At 39.9% G+C, this 21,187-nt stretch overlaps 3 protein-coding genes and 2 non-coding genes across 6 annotated transcripts; 2 read left to right on the top strand and 3 right to left on the bottom strand.

Annotated features, from left to right (window-relative positions):
• Window positions 1-494: 494 nt before the first annotated feature.
• Window positions 495-10,324, bottom strand: gxylt1a (glucoside xylosyltransferase 1a). The gene is made up of 8 exons (XM_039664200.2): window positions 10,077-10,324; window positions 8,814-8,906; window positions 8,521-8,677; window positions 8,305-8,436; window positions 4,780-5,031; window positions 4,421-4,544; window positions 3,804-3,976; window positions 495-1,550 (listed from the first exon to the last, which is right to left on the bottom strand). Exons 1-8 carry the CDS (start codon window positions 10,217-10,219, stop codon window positions 1,404-1,406), a joined length of 1,221 nt encoding a protein of 406 aa, XP_039520134.2. The 5' UTR covers window positions 10,220-10,324; the 3' UTR covers window positions 495-1,403.
• A 312-nt stretch (window positions 10,325-10,636) lies between these two features.
• LOC120474079 (small nucleolar RNA U13) lies at window positions 10,637-10,732 on the top strand. Its single transcript, XR_005621730.2, has one exon. It is a non-coding gene; the product is annotated as a small nucleolar RNA U13 (small nucleolar RNA).
• Window positions 10,733-12,947: 2,215 nt separating this feature from the next.
• Window positions 12,948-13,043, top strand: LOC120474075 (small nucleolar RNA U13). The gene has a single exon (XR_005621726.2). It is a non-coding gene; the product is annotated as a small nucleolar RNA U13 (small nucleolar RNA).
• Window positions 13,044-14,086: 1,043 nt separating this feature from the next.
• LOC120474046 (apolipoprotein L3-like) lies at window positions 14,087-17,897 on the bottom strand. Of its 2 annotated transcripts, none has more exons than XM_039664202.2 (4): window positions 17,723-17,897; window positions 17,557-17,609; window positions 17,009-17,048; window positions 14,087-15,724 (listed from the first exon to the last, which is right to left on the bottom strand). In XM_039664202.2, the coding sequence occupies exons 1-4, from the start codon at window positions 17,791-17,793 to the stop codon at window positions 14,866-14,868; spliced, it is 1,023 nt and encodes a 340-aa protein (XP_039520136.2). In that variant the 5' UTR covers window positions 17,794-17,897; the 3' UTR covers window positions 14,087-14,865. The 2 variants fall into 2 exon arrangements, with proteins under 2 accessions (XP_039520136.2, XP_039520135.2); XM_039664201.2 differs by having other exon boundaries at window positions 17,557-17,613; window positions 17,723-17,798.
• Window positions 17,898-18,314: 417 nt separating this feature from the next.
• Window positions 18,315-20,614, bottom strand: LOC120474069 (uncharacterized). The gene is made up of 4 exons (XM_039664231.2): window positions 20,443-20,614; window positions 18,959-19,069; window positions 18,710-18,784; window positions 18,315-18,508 (listed from the first exon to the last, which is right to left on the bottom strand). The coding sequence occupies exons 1-4, from the start codon at window positions 20,582-20,584 to the stop codon at window positions 18,384-18,386; spliced, it is 453 nt and encodes a 150-aa protein (XP_039520165.2). The 5' UTR covers window positions 20,585-20,614; the 3' UTR covers window positions 18,315-18,383.
• Between the last annotated feature and the right edge of the window lie 573 nt (window positions 20,615-21,187).

Here is a 21,187-nt window from a genome sequence, read left to right as displayed (position 1 = left end):
GACATCATTTCTCTTGTCCAATCAAGCAGGACGCCTGTGATCAATCCTAGAGCTCCAGTCTTTTCTGCCTGCTTGCTTTCCAGTTTCTGCTCAGATTCTGGCAGCTCATCCATTACACACACACACACACACACACACACCATTACCCAAACAGCTCCTGGGTTTCAGTGTTCTGGGTCGTTTCCCTTTCATTGCTGTAATTTATCGATGGTCTCGCTTAAAAACCTCATCACATCTCAGAAACACACACTTCTGTCCAGATCCAGGAGAACACTTCGACTCGCTGGTGTTTAAACACAATCAGCAGAGAGAGAGAGAGAGAGAGAGAGAGAGATCTGGCCAGAGGAACTGATCATCACAATAAACTCACTCACTGGACTCGTCCGTCCATCCATCCACTATCCCTCCATCTCCCATCCATTCCCCCATCCATCCATCCATCCATCAGTGTGATCGACTCCTGTTCCACTAATGAAGACACACTGCAACATAACTCAGAGAGAAATTACTTTTATTACAAAAATATACTGTTTCATTCAGATGTGGGGATTGAAGACTCATCTGATGTTTGAGACCATACCGATATCAACCTGACATTTACAAATATATCTTCAACTTCAATATAGTTCTTACAAATCTCTACATTTAAATTAATTCTCATAACACACCAGAGCACATGTTACACAGTACTTAATATAATATTACATACAAAAAACCTGAATGATTAAACACATAAATCTAACTAAACCTTTCATTTAAACTGATTAAAATAGTTTAATTTATACTGATTAAAAAAATACCCCTATATATATATATCAGTATTTTTAATGTAATATTAAACAGTAGAAGTTTATTGCGTAAGAGTTTATTTTCATTTATTTATATTGTGGGTCTAAATTGCAAAAGTTGTCAAAAAAGTAACCTGAAATAATAATTTGCATAACTATAAAACATAAAATAATTTTCCAGTGTTATTGAGCATCACAAACAATCATAAAATCCCCCGTTTATAATTTCAGACATGCGTTATAAAGAACAATTATAATGCACATGAACCAAACTTTGATTGTTGAATTGATTTTCACGTTGATAACCGTGTTTACTATTCTGAAGAACTCCAGAAATATAGAAGAACGGGGCGTCTGGAGCACGAGGGTTATGAAGAAGTCAAATAATAATCAGAAGTCTAACTTATAATGGAATCAGTTTATGTCCCGTGAGACTCATTCTGCTGATATATGAACACTAATATGAGCTCAGTGTGTGTGTGTGTGTGTGTGTGTGTGTGAACACTGATTGTCAGCAGCTGATGGTCTGGATAATATGTGTGGTTCATCAGAGAGATGTGAGTCTGATCTACATTAATAACGAAGCTCAAGCCTGGAGTGTGTGTGTGTGTGTGTTCAGAGTGTGTGCAGCTCTCGGACGCTCTGGCGCAGGCGTTTGGTGAAGACGTGTGGGACTCGGCCACAGTACGTGTGTTCAGCGCTCCTCAGCTTCTGCTCCAGCGGGACGAGGAGACCGCGCTCGGGGTCTTCATCAAACACAAACTGAGGAATAAACACATGAACTGAATCAACAAAGAACTGAACAGAACTGAATCGACACTGAACTGAACTGAATCGACACTGAACTGAATCGACACTGAACTGAATCGACACTGAACTGAACTGAATCAACAAAGAACTGAACTGAACTGAATCAACAAAGAACTGAACTGAATAGACACTGAACTGAACTGAATCGACACTGAACTGAATTGAATCAACAAAGAACTGAATCAACAAAGAACTGAACTGAATCAACAAAGAACTGAACTGAATCGACACTGAACTGAATTGAACACTGAACTAAATCGACACTGACATGAACTGATTCTACACTGAACTGAATCGACACTGAACTGAACTGAATCGACACTGAACTAAACTGAATTGACACTGAACTGAATCAACAAAGAACTGAACTGAACTGAATCAACAAAGAACTGAACTGAATCGAAACTGAACTGAATCAAGACTGAACTGAACTGAATCGCCAATGAACTGAACTGAATCAACACGGAACTGAACTGAATCGACAATGAACTGAATCGACACTGAACGGAACTGAATCGACACTGAACTGAACTGAATCGACACTGAACTGAACTGAATCAACCGTGAGCTGAACATGAACGAGCTGTCAGTAAACACGAGCCGGTGTGTCAGGTGTTTGTCCTGTGTTCAGACCCAGAATGCAGTGTGTTTATGGAGGTGTGTGTTTCCAGTTTCCATGAGCTTTACTGCTCTACTGTGTGTATGAGGAGCGCCGACACTGAGAACATCTACTGTCTGACACACACACTACTCCTGCAGGGGCCAGAGGATCCACACCAGTGTGTGTGTGTGTGAGTGTGAGAAAGTATGCATGTGTGTGTTTGCGTGTGTGCGAGTGTGTGCGTCTTTGGGCTGTTGATCTGGACATGAACTCGCAGAAACGCATCAGAAACTGAATCATGAGCCGCTGCTAATGGATGCTCACATTAGCTAATGGTGTACGAGACTTCCTGTGATAGCAGCAACACTGACCATAATGACCACACACACACACACACACACACACACACACACACACACACACACACACATGCACAGTTCTGTACTCTATCTATTATCTGTAGATTATTTCATGCCACACACACAATTTTCTAGTCGCATTCCCAACTGTGTGTGAAAAGACTCCACTAACCCTGCAGTGCACACACACACATCCTGATATTACACCGTCAACAGTTCGGGAACATCCCTGGCACCTGCAGCGCTCCAGACGAGGACACACACACACACACACACACACACACTCCAGACGAGGACACACACACACACACACACACACTCCAGACGAGGACACACACACACACAGATTGAGGAGTGCCAGCGAGCGCAAACAGAGAGAGTCCAAGAGGGAGAGTGTGTGTCGGGACCGTCTGATCACCTGAGCAGGTGTGATCCACACACACACACACACACACACACACACACACACACACACACACACACATTAACAGCGGCTAATTACGTTTTATGGGTTACACAAATGTGCCTAATGAAATCAGCCCATCCGGATATTAAACTCTCGGCGGGAGACTGAAAACACACAGAATAATCAGGATAATATAAAGATGAACTGATAATGAAATATTAAACCTGTGGATCATAGCAGTTATTTAAACTTGTATTCATATTTTAAACTACTCGGATTACATGTTAATTTTAGCTAATATTTTAGTCATTTTGTTGTGCTTTTTCCCATTTCATATAAATGTTTATTTATTTTATTTTATTTTACCAGTCAAATGTTGGGCATACTTTAGATTTTTACATTATTAAAATAAAAAGATGCATTTATGTGATCAACAATACAGTAAAATACCACAATTTATAGAAAAATGTTAATATTTTTAAATGAAGTGTGATGAAAAAATACAGTAATCTGGTGTAATATTCCTCCAGTGTAAATCATGTTCTCTTTGTGAATATCCAGTAAAGTGTCATTTATTCCTGAATTTATCATCATTACTCCAGTCTTCAGTGTCACATGACCCTCCAGAAATCACTCTAATATGAGGATCTGATGCTCAAGACAGTTATGATTATGATCTGTGTTGAACACAGTTGTGATTATGATCTGTGTTGAACACAGTTATGATTATGATCCGTGTTGAACACAGTTGTGTAAATCTGTGGTTTGGGGGTGTTGAGTGTTTTGAGGTATTCAGTAATTTAACATTAGACATGTGAGCGATGATAGGCCGATCATACCTGCTGGATGACGTCATAAACGGCTCTGAACGCCGGCTGCCGGTCGTCATGGTAAGCGCCGCGGTTGCCGTGGAGAATGTAAGCGCCGTGGCGTTCGGCGGGGGGGCAGTTGCTGCCGTAGATGCAGTGATCGGGACGGTAGTTCCAGTGGCACGGGAAAACCAGTACAGTCTCTGTGGATCCGGAGAGAGGGATTCAGAGCGGGACACTGGGCTTCACACTGCATACTGGGAGAGTATAACCACCTTAAAACTGTATAGTGGGAGAGTATAACCACCTTAAAACTGTATACTGGGAGAGTATATACTACCTTAAAACTGGATCTTATTGGGAGAGTATATACCGCCTTAAAACTGGATCTTACTGGGAGAGTATATACCGCCTTAAAACTGTATACTGGGAGTGTATATGCCGTTTTACAACTGTGTACTGGGAGTGTATTGTATTAATATGATGAAGTCAGTCTGCTACTGAGCATTAATAATGAAGTCAAACTGCATGACCTCAGTGAGTCATGAGCAGATAACCCTCAGAAATACACCCGACTATTTTCATGATGATGCGGTGATCATGTGACCTGTACCTGGTGATGATGCGGTGATCATGTGACCATGTACCTGGGTTATAGTGGAATATGATGTTGAGCAGGTCTTGGTCTCCCCAGGTGATGTTGAGCTTGTATTTGTTGAGCAGCGGCATCAGTAGATCAGCCCACCTCAGACTCACCGCTGCTACATCATTCTGTGACACACACACACACACACACAGAGTGAATGACTCTGCTTTTTCTCCAGTATTCATCAATCATCTGTGAGTATGTTTGTATATTAGTAATGACTCTTGCAGACAGATACATGAATGAATAAACCACTTCAGTAATGAGAAAACACATCGTTCCCTCCGAGCGACAGAAGAGCGACAGCGCCATCTGCTGGAGACGCCCCCCCACACACGCGTTTATCAACATGGAGCTGACCTTGAAGAGTGTGTGTCTGATGCGTGTCATGTTCATGAGCATGACGCCGGAGTTGAGGCCGGTGTGGCCGTGGTACGGGTGGCGGGAGAAGCGGTTGTACCAGCCGATGCGCGGCTCCTCGTGTTCGGGGGCCATCGCCGCCACATGGGTCCCGTTGAACTCCGCCAGGAGCCGCCACACGTCCTCCACCGCGCGCAGGAACAGCACATCCGTGTCCACGTACAGCACAGAGTCCACATGCTGCAGGATCAGCTGACCAAGACAACGTTTTTAAAAGAGTATAAAAAATCAGCTGAGAAAAAAAGTTCTGAAAATGATGATTTCCACATAAATCTGCTCGGGGAACACGAACTTCAGACAGACAGATAAGTGCCAGAGCGACGGCACACATCAGACGGCAGCCTGCGTCATCAAGCTCACTTCGGCTGAAGACACGTATGGCCCATTAAAAATACATTTATCAAGGAAGTAAGGGTAAAGTTTGTGAGCTGGTTCAGGCACTCACAGGGATGAAGAGTCTCTGAGATGAGTGTGTGTGTGTGTGTGTGTGTGTGTGTGTGTGAGCTGGTTCAGGCACTCACAGGGATGAAGAGCCTCTGAGATGAGTGTGTGTGAGTGTGTGTGTGTGTGTGTGTGTGTGTGTGTGTGTGTGTGTGTGTGTGTGTGTGTGTGTGTGTGTGTGTGTGTGTGTGTGTGTGTGTGTGTGTGTGTGAGTGTGTGTGTGTGTGTGTGTGTGTGTGTGTGTGTGTGTGTGTGTGTGTGTGTGTGTGTGAGCTGGTTCAGGCACTCACAGGGATGAAGAGCCTCTGAGATGAGTGTGTGTGAGTGTGTGTGTGTGTGTGTGTGTGTGTGTGTGTGTGTGTGTGTGTGTGTGTGTGTGTGTGTGTGTGTGTGTGTGTGTGTGTGTGTGAGTGTGTGTGTGTGTGTGTGTGTGTGTGTGTGTGTGTGTGTGTGTGTGTGTGTGTGAGCTGGTTCAGGCACTCACAGGGATGAAGAGCCTCTGAGATGAGTGTGTGTGTGTGTGTGTGTGTGTGTGTGTGTGTGAGCTGGTTCAGGCACTCACAGGGATGAAGAGCCTCTGAGATGAGTGTGTGTGAGTGTGTGTGTGTGTGTGTGTGTGTGTGTGTGTGTGTGTGAGTGTGTGTGTGTGTGTGTGTGTGTGTGTGTGTGTGTGTGTGTGTGTGTGTGTGTGTGTGTGTGTGTGTGTGTGTGTGTGTGTGTGTGTGTGTGTGTGTGTGTGTGTGAGCTGGTTCAGGCACTCACAGGGATGAAGAGTCTCTGAGATGAGTGTGTGTGTGTGTGTGTGTGTGTGTGTGTGTGTGTGTGTGTGAGCTGGTTCAGGCACTCACAGGGATGAAGAGTCTCTGAGATGAGTGTGTGTGTGTGTGTGTGTGTGTGTGTGTGTGTGTGTGTGAGTGTGTGTGTGTGTGTGTGTGTGTGTGTGTGTGTGTGTGTGTGTGTGTGTGTGTGAGCTGGTTCAGGCACTCACAGGGATGAAGAGTCTCTGAGATGAGTGTGTGTGTGTGTGTGTGTGTGTGTGTGTGTGTGTGTGAGCTGGTTCAGGCACTCACAGGGATGAAGAGCCTCTGAGATGAGTGTGTGTGTGTGTGTGTGTGTGTGTGTGTGTGTGTGTGTGAGCTGGTTCAGGCACTCACAGGGATGAAGAGTCTCTGAGATGAGTGTGTGTGTGTGTGTGTGTGTGTGTGTGTGTGTGTGTGTGTGAGCTGGTTCAGGCACTCACAGGGATGAAGAGCCTCTGAGATGAGTGTGTGTGTGTGTGTGTGTGTGTGTGTGTGTGTGTGTGTGTGTGTGTGTGAGCTGGTTCAGACACTCACAGGGATGAAGAGTCTCTGAGATGAGTGTGTGTGTGTGTGTGTGTGTGTGTGTGTGTGTGTGTGTGTGTGTGTGTGTGTGTGTGTGTGTGTGAGCTGGTTCAGGCACTCACAGGGATGAAGAGCCTCTGAGATGAGTGTGTGTGTGTGTGTGTGTGTGTGTGTGTGTGTGAGCTGGTTCAGACACTCACAGGGATGAAGAGCCTCTGAGATGAGTGTGTGTGTGTGTGTGTGTGTGTGTGTGTGTGTGTGTGTGAGCTGGTTCAGGCACTCACAGGGATGAAGAGTCTCTGAGATGAGTGTGTGTGTGTGTGTGTGTGTGTGTGTGTGTGTGTGTGTGTGTGTGTGTGTGTGTGTGTGTGTGAGCTGGTTCAGACACTCACAGGGATGAAGAGCCTCTGAGATGAGTGTGTGTGTGTGTGTGTGAGTGTGTGTGTGTGTGTGTGTGTGTGTGTGTGTGAGCTGGTTCAGGCACTCACAGGGATGAAGAGTCTCTGAGATGAGTGTGTGTGTGTGTGTGTGTGTGTGTGTGAGTGTGTGTGTGTGTGTGTGTGTGTGTGTGTGTGTGAGCTGGTTCAGACACTCACAGGGATGAAGAGCCTCTGAGATGAGTGTGTGTGTGTGTGTGAGTGTGTGTGTGTGTGTGTGTGTGTGTGTGTGTGAGCTGGTTCAGGCACTCACAGGGATGAAGAGCCTCTGAGATGAGTGTGTGTGAGTGTGTGTGTGTGTGTGTGTGTGTGTGTGTGTGTGTGAGCTGGTTCAGGCACTCACAGGGATGAAGAGCCTCTGAGATGAGTGTGTGTGTGAGTGTGTGTGTGTGTGTGTGTGTGTGTGTGTGTGTGTGTGTGTGTGTGTGAGCTGGTTCAGGCACTCACAGGGATGAAGAGTCTCTGAGATGAGTGTGTGTGTGTGTGTGTGTGTGTGTGAGTGTGTGTGTGTGTGTGTGTGTGTGTGTGTGAGTGTGTGAGCTGGTTCAGGCACTCACAGGGATGAAGAGCCTCTGAGATGAGTGTGTGTGTGTGTGTGTGTGTGTGTGTGAGTGTGTGTGTGTGTGTGAGTGTGTGTGTGTGTGTGAGTGTGTGTGTGTGTGTGAGTGTGTGTGTGTGTGTGTGTGTGTGTGTGTGTGTGTGTGAGCTGGTTCAGGCACTCACAGGGATGAAGAGTCTCTGAGATGAGTGTGTGTGCGTGTGTGTGTGTGTGTGTGTGTGTGTGTGTGTGTGTGTGTGTGTGTGTGTGTGTGTGAGCTGGTTCAGGCACTCACAGGGATGAAGAGCCTCTGAGATGAGTGTGTGTGAGTGTGTGTGTGTGTGTGTGTGTGTGTGTGTGTGTGTGAGCTGGTTCAGGCACTCACAGGGATGAAGAGCCTCTGAGATGAGTGTGTGTGTGAGTGTGTGTGTGTGTGTGTGTGTGTGTGTGTGTGTGTGTGTGAGCTGGTTCAGGCACTCACAGGGATGAAGAGTCTCTGAGATGAGTGTGTGTGTGTGTGTGTGTGTGTGTGAGTGTGTGTGTGTGTGTGTGTGTGTGTGTGTGAGCTGGTTCAGACACTCACAGGGATGAAGAGCCTCTGAGATGAGTGTGTGTGTGTGTGTGTGTGTGTGTGTGAGTGTGTGTGTGTGTGTGAGTGTGTGTGTGTGTGTGTGTGTGTGTGTGTGTGTGTGTGTGTGTGTGTGTGTGAGCTGGTTCAGACACTCACAGGGATGAAGAGCCTCTGAGCAGCGCAGGGCTTGAAGAGCCGCTTCCACTCTCTGGCGTTCTCACTGGGGAAACTGATGGGATACACACTGTAGAGGAACCTGGAGCCAAACCTGCGGGGCCACGACTCCAGCTGCAACACACACACACACACAAGTGTTAATCCCCAACCCTGCGCATGCCGATGTAGAGTGTGTGTGGCGGCAGTGGAGCTCACGGCGTGTGTGAAGCCGGCATGCAGCTCGTCCTCTGCGAAGATGTGGAAGTGCAGATCTCTGCGGCTGAAGAGCACGGCGGACTTCAGCATCGTCAGCGTCTCCTCCAGACGAGGCCCACAGGCCACCACCGCCAGCCCCACCGGGTCCACACCCCACCTGCACAGGCCAGAGGTCAGAGGTCAGCATACAGGACAGAGGTCAGCACGGCTGGGAATGATGTCCGTTCACATGGAGCTGGTTCTGCGAACACACACTGTGAACAGAGCTGAACTCTGACCCATGAAGAGCGTACCTAGGAGCCGTGTCCGTCCGGCAGGGTCTTCGGCACACCGGAGCCGGGAGTGTCCCGTACGGCGTCCAGCGAGAGACCGGGTCCGAGTTACACCTGACGGCACACACACACACACACACACACAGCCTCTTCATGAACACCTTCAGCTCAGGATCAGCAGGGATTCAGTCAGAGACACACTCGAATAATCAGCCTGAACACACTATACTAATGACAGCTGAGTCCAGGGAAGAGTTTAGAAATATACTGAGTAAAAGAATTCATATCTATTTATATATAAATTAATAAAATACAACAATATATCAAAATACATTTTTTCACCATTTTGTTTGGTTGTTTTTTAAATGTAGTACTTTGAGATTTTGCTTAAATATAAAGTGTGTTGCAAGTCAAATGTATTATTATTATTATTATTATTATATTAATTAAACTAAAATAAATAAATAGATTATAAAAATAGATAAGCATAAGTAAACAACTAAAATTTGATTAAAAAATAGATTATAAATAAATCTAAGTAGTACTAGATATTTAAAAAAAACATGTAACTTAGTAGAAACTAAATATTTTACAAATAATATTCTAAATTGGTACAATTCTTAAAAGTAGTATTGTGTCTTTGTCATAGACTGTAAACAATAGGTCTTTATACATAAATATATAGCTGCTTTTTCACGATGATGATCATATTTGGATCTACAAATTTAAAACCGCACTACTAACAACACAAATAAAGTCTAATCACCAGTGAATACACCATAGATAACAATGATTTGATAATAATAAAATGTGAACCTGTTTTTAAGATGACCCGACTCCTGAATATTAATTACGTAACGAAACGTTCAGCCTGTAGGCGTCCCTGATTGGCAGATAGACAGACCGGTAGGCGGGCGTTAACCAGCGGGCGAATTAACGACTACTACTATGAATGAAGGTTATGAATATTAATTAGATATTAGCCGATGTTAATCAAGAAACATCACTGTGACCAAATTAATATCCATTAGTACACAATAAGGCTAAATAACCAAAAAACCCATCCCAAATAACTATTGAAATTGACAAAACACCGTGAAATAAGCACTAGCCGCACTATATTACTCTTAAAGGCTGCTTTTGTTAAGAATTATCTTATTTATAACGACGGCCTAGTCATTTTAAGCTTTATTCTGTGTTGTCGTGGAGTAGTTAGTGCAGTAAATGTGTGTAGTGTTGTTGTGAGGTTGATTTTGAACATCGAGTGTGGTTTTGTTTACATACATGTCATCGTGCGCGCGTGTCCGCTGCGCTCGCGCCTGTTGATTCGCGCTCTCCAGTGACGACACCGGCTGATTAGATATGTAGAGCCCTGAGAAGAAGACTAATGGCGTGCAGACGAACAACACACGAAGATACCGCAGCATTTTGCAACTAAAAGAGCAGCCATGGAGATATAAATCAGGCTGCTCGGTTCAGCGCCCTCGACTAGCCTACTATGGCGGAGGCGTGCTCATAAATATTATGAGGTGCTTCGAAAACTTCCTGGATCATTCAGTCACGTGACCACGTTTTGTCGGCTCTGATTGAAGGGTTGAGGAGCCGACCAATGACAAGTTCCCAGCATGCTCCTCTGATGAATATGATTAAAAACCTCACTAACTCTGCATTATATGTTCATATATACACACTACTATCATTACATGTAGAGAAACTAATGTATATTACTTATATATGACAATATGCATCAAATATTAAAGGAAAAGCAGAGACTTCAGTTTGTCACCAGCGCACAGAAAGCCTGTAGCTCGAATGAGATCAAATCCATGACGACACACTCACCGATCCTTCTGGTTCTTACAATGTGATGACTGGTCTGATCACACTTGTGTGTGAAATGTGCATCCGTTGTTACGACTTAGCACATCGACCTTCTGACCACAGAATCAGAAGATTTAACCTGATTAGATGTTAGAAAAAAGTGAAAATATAAAATTTAATAAAAAATTTATATTAAAATTAACAATAGTATTGTTAGCAGATACTTCGAAATTTGTAAGGGTTGAAACTAATAATAATATAACAGTAATATAAAACACTTCACATTAAGTTTTATATACCTCAACGTTTTCTCTCTTCAAAAACTTTATTTTGCTTCGTTGATATTTCTTCTCTCTCTCGCCAATTTAACCAAGCGTTAACTTCTCTCTTTCTTTCTCTCTCTCTCTTAAAACCAACACAGAAGTGAATTAAACTGCAGTTCATCAACTGGCCGCTTGAGGCTGGCTGCAAAAGTGAGTTAGATCTGCATCTCCCACATGTTAAGATGCCCAACTTCACAGCAGAAGAAAACATGTTCACAGCCTGGAGAAAAAACTGGTTTTGGTCTTTATAGTTTATTTTGCCCTTCATGACGACTGTGAGGGGGGTGAATTTTTTTATAACTCATTCGTTTAAATTATATTAAGCCTTAAAGTTCTGCATAATTAAGGGCGTGGCCACTTGATTGAGAGGTGGATTGCGGCTGCTGTCGCTGCTAGCCGTTTGTCAGTTAGCGGTCAGTCACTTTACCTCAGCTAATCCCCGCTGCTGTACTTGAAATCTCTGCTGTGTTTGTGCTTTTTCCGGGATTATTTCAAACAATTTAATACACACGTCAGTAATATCAGAATTTAATTGACTGAATATGAATAAAGCTTAGTTTCTACAGACTTGACGTGCGATGCGCCGCTGACTGACATGTATGCGCATGAATCACACACACACATATGCTCGCTCACATCACTATTGTAAATTACTGCATGAAAATAAAATTTTAACTACCATAATAATAATACATCACGATACACAATCACACTTTAGCTACGTCTTTTAACTAGTATAGTATTTAGAAGGGCAAAAACGTGAACTATTGGCTTTACTTCTCAAGTCAGCTGTCAGCGGGAGGCCAGTAGCATTAGCATTAGCTTTTTTTGCCAGGGCTAACTCGATAGCGTAGAGCTAGGGGGCGTGGTCTCAGCTCCACCCAATCCCCGCCTCTTTGGCCATTCTCAGTTATCCGGGAGTGACGCGCTGCCGAGATGTCGACGCCGGCCCCGCCCACTTTAGGCTTCAAAAACGCTCTCCAGAAACCCACGGGTGACGTCACGGACACCAGGTCCATATTAGTTTACAGCCTATGGATTCAACGCAAGAAAGAAAATGATAGCTAGCTATGGTTAGCATGTACGGTGAGCGGCAAGGGACACAATGGGTTTAAAGTCCCCGTGAACCGGAAGTTGCAAACGATTTTTCTCCAGTGCTGTGACGTATTTCCAAGTGAAACGGAATATTGAACAGAGGGCAGGGTTTTACTCTAGCGCTCCTCCTCTCCATCTCTCGCTCATAGCAAACTAACGGTTTGAGGGGAGTGGTTAAGCGTTTCCCCACCCAAACTGTGAAACCTACGTCATCAGAAAAAGAAACCGTTCCAGACCGGAAGTAACTTTTCAGATTTTGATTAAAGATTACTAAGGTAAAACATTTTTTTAATTTATATTCACTTGCACGGATTAATTGTTCACCACAAGACTAGTAATATGCGCTAACAAAGTAAATAGGTTCAATTTTGATTTCACGGGGACTTTAACATGCAATCAAACCTGTGTGACCATAGAAAGCCTTATCAGAAATGTATATTATTATATATTAATAATTCTTTTATTTTGAATTAAGAATGTTTCAGCAGAGAGAAAAAGCCCTATAAATTTACAAAAATATAAGATGAGAGAAAATATTCTTTATTAAACCTGCTATTTTTATGGACTGATAAAGAATAAGTATTGGTATTGTTGGTATATTTTCAACTTATAATAAATTAAATCAATCATCAAGATGAAGAGTTTAGTGAACAATTTTGTGCAGTGAAGGGTTGAGGAGCCGACCAATGAAAAGTTCCCAGCATGCTCCTCTCATGAATATGATTAAAAACTCGCTAACTCTGCATTATATGTTCATACACACTACTATCATTACATGTAGAGAAACTAATGTATATTACTTATATATGACTATATGCATCAAATATTAAAGGAAAAGCAGAGACTTCAGTTTGTAACCAGCGCACAGAAAGCCTGTAGCTCGAATGAGATCAAATCCATGATCATGCACTCATTGATCCTTCTGGTTCTGACAATATGATGACTGGTCTGATCACACTTGTGTGTGAAATGTGCATCCGTTGTTACGACTTAGCACATTGACCTTCTGACCACAGAATCAGCAAGTATAATACTAATCTTTGGTGATTGAAAATAGTGAGAGTGTAAAATTGTTTAATCAGACCAATAAGAGACTTTTAAATACAACTCTTCTATTATACAAACGTGTCATGAAATGTGTTCAAAGGCAGATATAAAGAAGGTAGCCCATAAAGACTTTCCAGGTCTGGGAAACAGGGCTCAAGTCTCGAGTCACTGATGTCAAAGTCGAGTCTCAAGTCATCTTTGATTAAAAAGAGTCGAGTCACAAGTCATCAAATTTGGGACTCGAATTCAAGTCAAAAGTCGTGCGACACAAGTTCTCAATGAGACGTGTAACGAAGCTTTGTTTACTGAATCACCGACACACACACACACACACACACACACACACACACACACACACACACACACACACACACACACACACACACACACACACAGAGAGAGAAAGAGCGAGAGAGAGATACTTCCTTACCTTTTCTTTCTGTGATTGAAGAGAAGTGCACGAAAAATTAAGTTAAAATGTCCGTCTTGATGAGTTTCCTGGTAAACACAGTCACGTCCAGCACAGCTCGTTTAGTGGAGGATTAGTGATGCTTCTGGCAACGGAAGAAAATCAACTTTTTGATGCTTTGAATCAATTGAGTCATTTGCTTAATGAACGGATTCAGTGATTCTCAGCGCCACTCTGGCGACTCCTGCTGGTCAGATCAGTGTAATTACATGCAGGAAAACACCGTTTACAAACAACTGCTAATGTTTAATAGAAGCTGTAATCGATTTAAATGCAATTAATTTGGTCTATCTTTATAATATGTGCTATTTTATTAAATTGTAGTGTTTGTTTCACTCTTTTTATTGACAGTTTTATTAATCAGACCAATAATGGACTTTTAAATACAACTTGTGTCACGAAATGTGTACAAATTAATTCAACTGATCTGTAGCAGTCTAAACTTTGTCGTAATTGTTTCAGTTTGAGAGTCTGATATGTGAAACAGTCAAATGCAAATCAATTAATAAAGAATGAATGAAAAGGACACAAGGAAAGAGTAGCGATGAATCTATTGTAGATATTTATTGGTTGATTTCAAACATCCTCATTCACTGTTGACTTTTTAAAGATCGCACAGTTTGGGCGAATATAGATGTACATTTATTTGGAGTGCACTCTCTTAACATCGACATCAGCTGGAAAACTATGATTATTACTTTATTTTTACTTTACATACAGTATACACAACAAAAGAGGCAATAAAAAAGGAATGCCAAGAGAATTTCACAAGACAAAAAGAGAATTCAAACTCCAGAGAAACTTGTTCATTTACAAAGACTGTTTACAAGCAAACAGAACCAAACAAGGAGAATAGTTTGATTGAACATACAGAGCTCATTAAAAAATAAAGTGAATACATTAAAAATATAATTTTTGAAATACTTTGGAAACTTCAGTATTTAATCACATATTTACATTTTCCTCCCTATCTTCTGCAAATGAAAGTCTTTGTATGAAACACAGTCGTAAAACCATAATCTCAGAGTAAAATCTCAGAATATATTGGCATATATGCTTTACTGTAAAAATAATTGTGATTAGAAAAAGAAAAAATGCTGCAGTGCAAAACTGTTAATTGGTACATTAGGGTTTTATGTTACATTTAATGTTGTTAAATTAATGTTTAATGCATTTTGTATTTCATGTGTTATCATGAATATCATATATATCATATATTTTATATATATATGTAAGCATGCTTTCTATAATTCACGACACTTTCTGTGTGATTTTTGAAGATTTCAGTTTAAAGAGTATCAGTACAAGCGTCATCATTTTATCGGATCTGTAACTCTCTGTTAATCTCGTCTCTGGCACTCGTGATGTCATCCAGAGTCTCCTGTAATTGAGCCGCTGTTTCTTTCATCTGATGAATAAACTTCAAAGTTTCTGATTTAATGTCTTCTACTTTTCTGCTGTTTTCTGGCTGATTTATTTCAGAGAGCTCGATCGAATCACAAACAATACTGTAAACATCAAGAGCAAGAAACAGAGTTGAGATTACGCTAGTTACTTTCCCAACCATCTTCAGAGTTTTGGCAGCTTTAGCGGCGGTTTTCCCAATCTGAGCAGTTCGCAGGATCGCTAGAAGTTTAGTGATGCTCGAAGCGGTTTTCACGGATCTTACACCTGTCATTATTGCCTTCTTTTGCACAGAAAACTCTTTCTCTGCCTGCTGAATCTCTACTACTGTTTCAGAAATTTTATTCAGATTCTTGGTCATTGGCTGGATTGTGTCCTGGAAATCTGTGATGGTATTTTTAATAGTTTCACGCAGGTTTCCCTGCTTGACCATGTTAATGATGTTCGCTGTTGCACCTGTTATTCCTCCAGCGACTCCGACTGCAACACCAACAGCAGACATTGCAGCACCAACACCAGACGCTACAGCTAAAGAAAGACCAAATGTGAAAACTGATAAACCCAGACCCGCTAGTGCCGTGACTCCTCCAGCCACTCCTATTGATGATCCCACTATACTGCCCACCGTAGTGGCTTTGTGGCAGGATTCGAGATCAGCAGTGATGTCCTTCAGCTCCTTTATTTTCTTCTGCAGCGTTGAATGTTTTTCGTCAAAATCAGAGTTCAGTTTCTTAATGCTTCCTTGCAGTTCATCATTAAGAGCTTCGAGTTTCCTGAAACATCAAAACATATTTTTAGTTAAAGGAGTAGTTCACTAAAAAAAAAAACTTTTGCTGATAATTTACTCACCCCCGTGTCATCCAAGATGTCCATGTCTTTCTTTCTTCAGTCGAAAAGAAATGAAGGTGTTTGATGAAAACATTCCAGGATTTTCTCCATATAATGGACTTCAATGGGGTCCAAACGGTTCAAGGTCCAAATGAGAGTTTCACTGCAAACTGTTCAAAGGGCCTTAAACGACACCAGACGATGAATAAGGGTCTTATCAAGCGAAGCGATCGCTCATTTAATAAATAAATAACAAAGTTTAAGTTTTATAAGCTCAAATGCTCGCCTTGCTCTGTTCGAAAATTAACAAATCTTTTTTTCGAGTTCATTTTTTTCATTGAATGAATCAAATGACTCGAAAAAAGATTTGTTCATTTTGATGAACGAGTTCGAACAGGAGAATCACGAACGCGCATCACAGAACAGAGCAAGGCGAGCATTTGTGCTTATAAAACTTAAACTTTGTTATTTATTTATTAAATGGCAGCTCGTTTCGCTTGATAAGACCCTTATTCATCATCTAATCGTTTAAAGCCCTTTGAACAGTTTGCACTGAAACTGTCTTTTGGATCTTGAACCGTTTGGTCCCCATTGAAGTCCATTATATGGAGAAAATCCTGGAATGTTTTCATCAAAAACCTTCATTTCTTTTCGACTGAAAAAAGAAAGACATGGACATCTTGGATGACACGGGGGCGAGTAAATTATCAGCAAAAGTGTTTTCAAAATTGAACTACTCTTTTAACCCATTTGCTGTGAGACTGTGTTCCAGTATTTCCCATTTAATCATTGCATGAGCGCCCTCTACTTGACAGGTAATCTGACCAATCAAAATCCGTCATCCGCGGATGGACTGTAATATTATTTTTCTCATGCACCGTTATAGGTCTACATGCATACTTGACGGTGGATAAAAAATAAACGTAAAAAAATAATTACAAACAAAATGATAATTTTATTTTTAAACAGTTTAAACAAATATTAATTGTTTAGTTGTTCACTTAATAAATGTATTTTCTTTCAAATATAGTTAATAGGTACACAATTTATTTTTAATAATATTAAAAATATTAAGTTCCAATCAAATCCTGTAATAACTAGCCTATTATTCATAGTTCAAGTTAGAGCTAATGTAGTTAACTAATGTTCCCACATGAAACCTGGTACACAATCCATTAATTGTAAAATTAATAAAGATCAAATCAAAGGTTTGAACAATAAATACTCACTGCAATGACATGGATGTCTCGTCTGGCTGATTCATTTCACCTGCGAACATTAAGCGTTTCAAGAGGTTATGCTGGAATCATAATGAAAAACTAAAAAAAATGAACCCCCCTCCTGTATCTCTCTCTCTCTATATATATATATATATATATATATATTATCCAAAACTTTTGGACTTGGACAAGTCTATAGCGCTTTTCAAAATAAAAAACAAAATGTCTTCAATAATTCAATGTCTCAGCGAACAATGAAACTCAACAATGTTAGAAAAGGATTTTAAATGAAATTGTTCAAATCTGATGCAAATGCAAATACACCCGCCATCAGCTGTTTATTGGACACTTTGTTTGTAGCTTTTTTCTTCTTTTTTTCTCCACAAAAAAGTCTTGTGAAATATTTAGCATGTGTTTTTGGCCAGCGTCTTTTTGCTCACACATTATTGGAGCATCTCCAGGATCCCACAAATTAGGGTTTTAAGTCGCATATTTCAGCTTCAACAAAATTTGTTTCTGGAGTCCTTCATATTATAAATAATTCAAATCAAACTCACCTGAAATCTTTCTGGGCAGATTATAAGGATGAACAGAAGATTTCCACAGTTTCCTGCCTGAGACAAAATCATTGGTAAACATTTTTCAAAAATAACAACAAAAGTGCAATGTAGAATTTAGACAAATAAAATATATAATCATCCACAATTGGAGACACAAACTGACCGGATATAGAGAATATGAATATTGCTGGAGCGAGTGAAGATAAACTGTGGTCTTCTTCCTCCTGGCTTCATTTAAATAAGAGGATACAGGGAACATGGCACTTTCACATCTCTAAAATAACAGTATCATTTCCATCTTTACGGCGTGGGCACTGTTTTCTTTCTCTTTCACTCAACCAATGTTTTCCTAGAAATGTAGCTATTTCCCACACATTCAGCGTGTCCTCGCTTGTTACGAGCATTGCATATAATAGGCAGTGGGGGAACCACCAAGTTCTTCAATTACTGCCCCCAAATTTTGCCCCGGCTCTACGTTTCATGTACAGAAATTTGGTACATACATGTAATGACACAATACCTACAAAAAAGTCTCTTGGAGCATAGGAGGCGTGAGTTAGGGATGCCTCCTCTCACCATCGGTGCTCGGGCCCTAATAGAGTAAGCTGAAGCCTTAAAAATGTACATTTAGTCAACTGACAACTCAGATATTTGAGTTGACTAAACTTACAATTTTAAGGCAGCATGAACGCTTTAAGTTGAAATAAAAAACAACAACATCATTATTAAAAAATATTAGTATATTGAGTAATCATAACTGAGATAATGTCAAAGCAAATTGAAATGGATGATATTACTTTACTGAAAGGACAAAGAGAAAATGCTCACATATTATTTATTAACTGTAGAAGTCCATAGATTAAATAAAATAACAAAATAAAATTGTGCAAAGATTGAGTCCAGGGCACTTCTTCATCATCATCATCATCATCTTCAATGAAATGTCTTTCTGTGAGAGAAGCAGAAGTTTGTTTGCCAGTCTAATGGTGCTTTTAATTATGTAAATGATCAATAATTAAAGGTATTTTACACTCATCATGATAAAGTTTCTATTTATACTCCCACAAAATGAAGCACAACATTTTATTTATTTTTTTCTACAAAACCACTGATGGAGAAAACAAGCATTTGTGGACTTGGAGAAACTGACCTATGGACACCGGCACCAGCGACACCTGGAAATCAGGAGATACGTGCACACGTGCCACGGTAATGTTATAGGGTCCTGGAATGAAAAGGTGCGTTAGTGTAGGACTATACATACATAAATAAATACGAGTGTAGATAATGCATACTTGTAGGCTATTGGTTAATTCTGGCACACTGTCCATTTAATTATGTATCATTACTAGTGTGGATTGTCCCTGTTAAATAAACCTGAAATAAATCAAATAATTACTTCCTCGGCGCACGGCAAGAATATGATCATCGTGTTTAATGCCGTAGAAACCCAGTGTGCGACTCTTCTTCAGTGTCTTGGCATCAGAGTTGACCAGTACTGTGTTTTCCACTGTGAACACACATTTATTTATTTATTTACACATAAATACATATACACATAAATAAATGTGAAAATAAATAAAAGCATTAATAAATAAATGAAAAAAATAAATAAATTTGGAATACAATTATACATAAATAAGGAAATAAAAGTATAAAACTCATTCATTTTATTTTATTTTATTGGTATATCTACGTATTTTTTATTTCAACTTTATTTATTGAACAAAGACATATAGAGAGTGACAAATGGTAATAAATGGTGAATGGTAAATATGAGCAGAACTCAGTGTATATTTGACTGGTTTTGTCCGTCCTTCTGTTGGACTCTCACACATGAGTTATGTTGAATATCTGTTAAATTAGATAATACCAGTTTAGCTCAACCAGTGACCAAGCAATGCTTCATGTTGTTCAGTGTGTGTGTGTGTGTGTGTGAGTGTGTGTGTGTAAAAAGAGCATTAGCAATTACAGAAAACACACTTCAGCAGAACATCATCAGCTCAAAGTGGAGGAATCCTATTTGGTCGCATTTTTTTATAAATTTAACTTTTATCTAATTTTGGGGTGTAATATGTCACAGATTACTTCATTTTGCTCTCTCACTTACAGAAATGAACTATAATGTCCTGATCACACTAGAGAAAACATCAAAAATTAGATCTGGTGTCTCAATACGTTTTGTTTTGATTGTATTTAGCATTTAACTAATGGAGGATGAAACCTGCAAAAACAATAAATAATGAAAAATATACAAATAAATAAATAGGCTATATAAATAAATCCACAAAATATTTCTAAATATAAAAACAAATAAATTAATAGATAAAGATACAAACACATAAATCAACCTATTCTGGCATAATAAAAATGTAAATAATTAAATGAGCGAGGAAAACAATAATTAGATCAATAAAACGAATATATATATATATATATATATATATATATATATATATATATATATATATATATATATATATAAAGGACATGTTAGACTGAATGTTGTTTTTTTCTATTAACCGTTTATTCATTTTTTAATGTAGCTCCATATTTAATTTTCCTTGACCACATGCTAATGTGAGGCTATAAACAATCATAATAGATCAGTGTTTTATATAGATCATCTATATATAATAAAGCAAGTATATAATAAAGCAAGTATATCCCTTTGCTCTGAACTTCAAGCGTTGTTTATTTTCAAACAGTGACATATATACGCAAACTACAGTTAGAAAAGTGAAATCTCAATCAATCACCATTTTAAATCTCAGGCTTCTCCGTTAATAAGAAATTCATTCGAATACAGGTTTTCTTCATTAACTAAATATCCTATAAATTTCCATTCCCACATTCCCACAGAAGATGCAGAGCTGGACTTACGCTGGTCTCCAGGAATGAGTTTTCTCTTTAACTCCTCCACTGTGGTGTTCCTGAACTCCTCTCCTGAATTCGACACACAAACTCTTATTCTCTGCAGTCCCTGTATCATATCTTCATTTGTAAAGTAGATGTGGAAACTCATGTTGACTTGAACTAAATTACCGCAGGTTGTAGAAATAACTGAAGCGCGCTGTGGAGACTGGAGGCTTGTGACGTCGAAGGGCAGCCGCAGACTATGGAACGCCAACAGGGCCAAAACGTGTGAACGTAATTACGCATTAACACAAAATGTAAGCATTAACACGTAATTTACGTTATTCACGCGTTAACGCGTAAAATACTGGTTTTAGCGCCTATAATATATGTGAGCATTTTAGACCATTATCACAATATAAATTAATCTATTTATAATTTAACCACTATGCATTCTATGCTAGAGAGCCCCTTCTGGCACCCTTTTAAATAATTGCTTTGCAGTGCTTTTAAGTTAAAAAGAAATAATAATAATAATTAAAAATACAAAATATATACACACATATATATTACTTTAGACAAATAAACACTTTAAACAAACAAAATAAACAGCTTATGTGTGTGTGTCTGTCAGTGTAATGTAATACATATATATATATATATATATATATATATATATATATATATATATATATATTACACACACACTTAAATAAATTAATTAATAAATTAATTAATAAATAAATAAACAGCTTATATATATAAGCTGTTT

Source organism: Pimephales promelas, chromosome 25, assembly GCF_988280905.1.
Source record: "Pimephales promelas chromosome 25, fPimPro1.hap1.1, whole genome shotgun sequence".
In the NCBI taxonomy this organism is placed as follows: Eukaryota; Metazoa; Chordata; class Actinopteri; order Cypriniformes; family Leuciscidae; genus Pimephales; species Pimephales promelas.
Note: the sequence above shows the minus strand (reverse complement) of the source record. Positions and strands in the feature narration are given on the sequence as shown.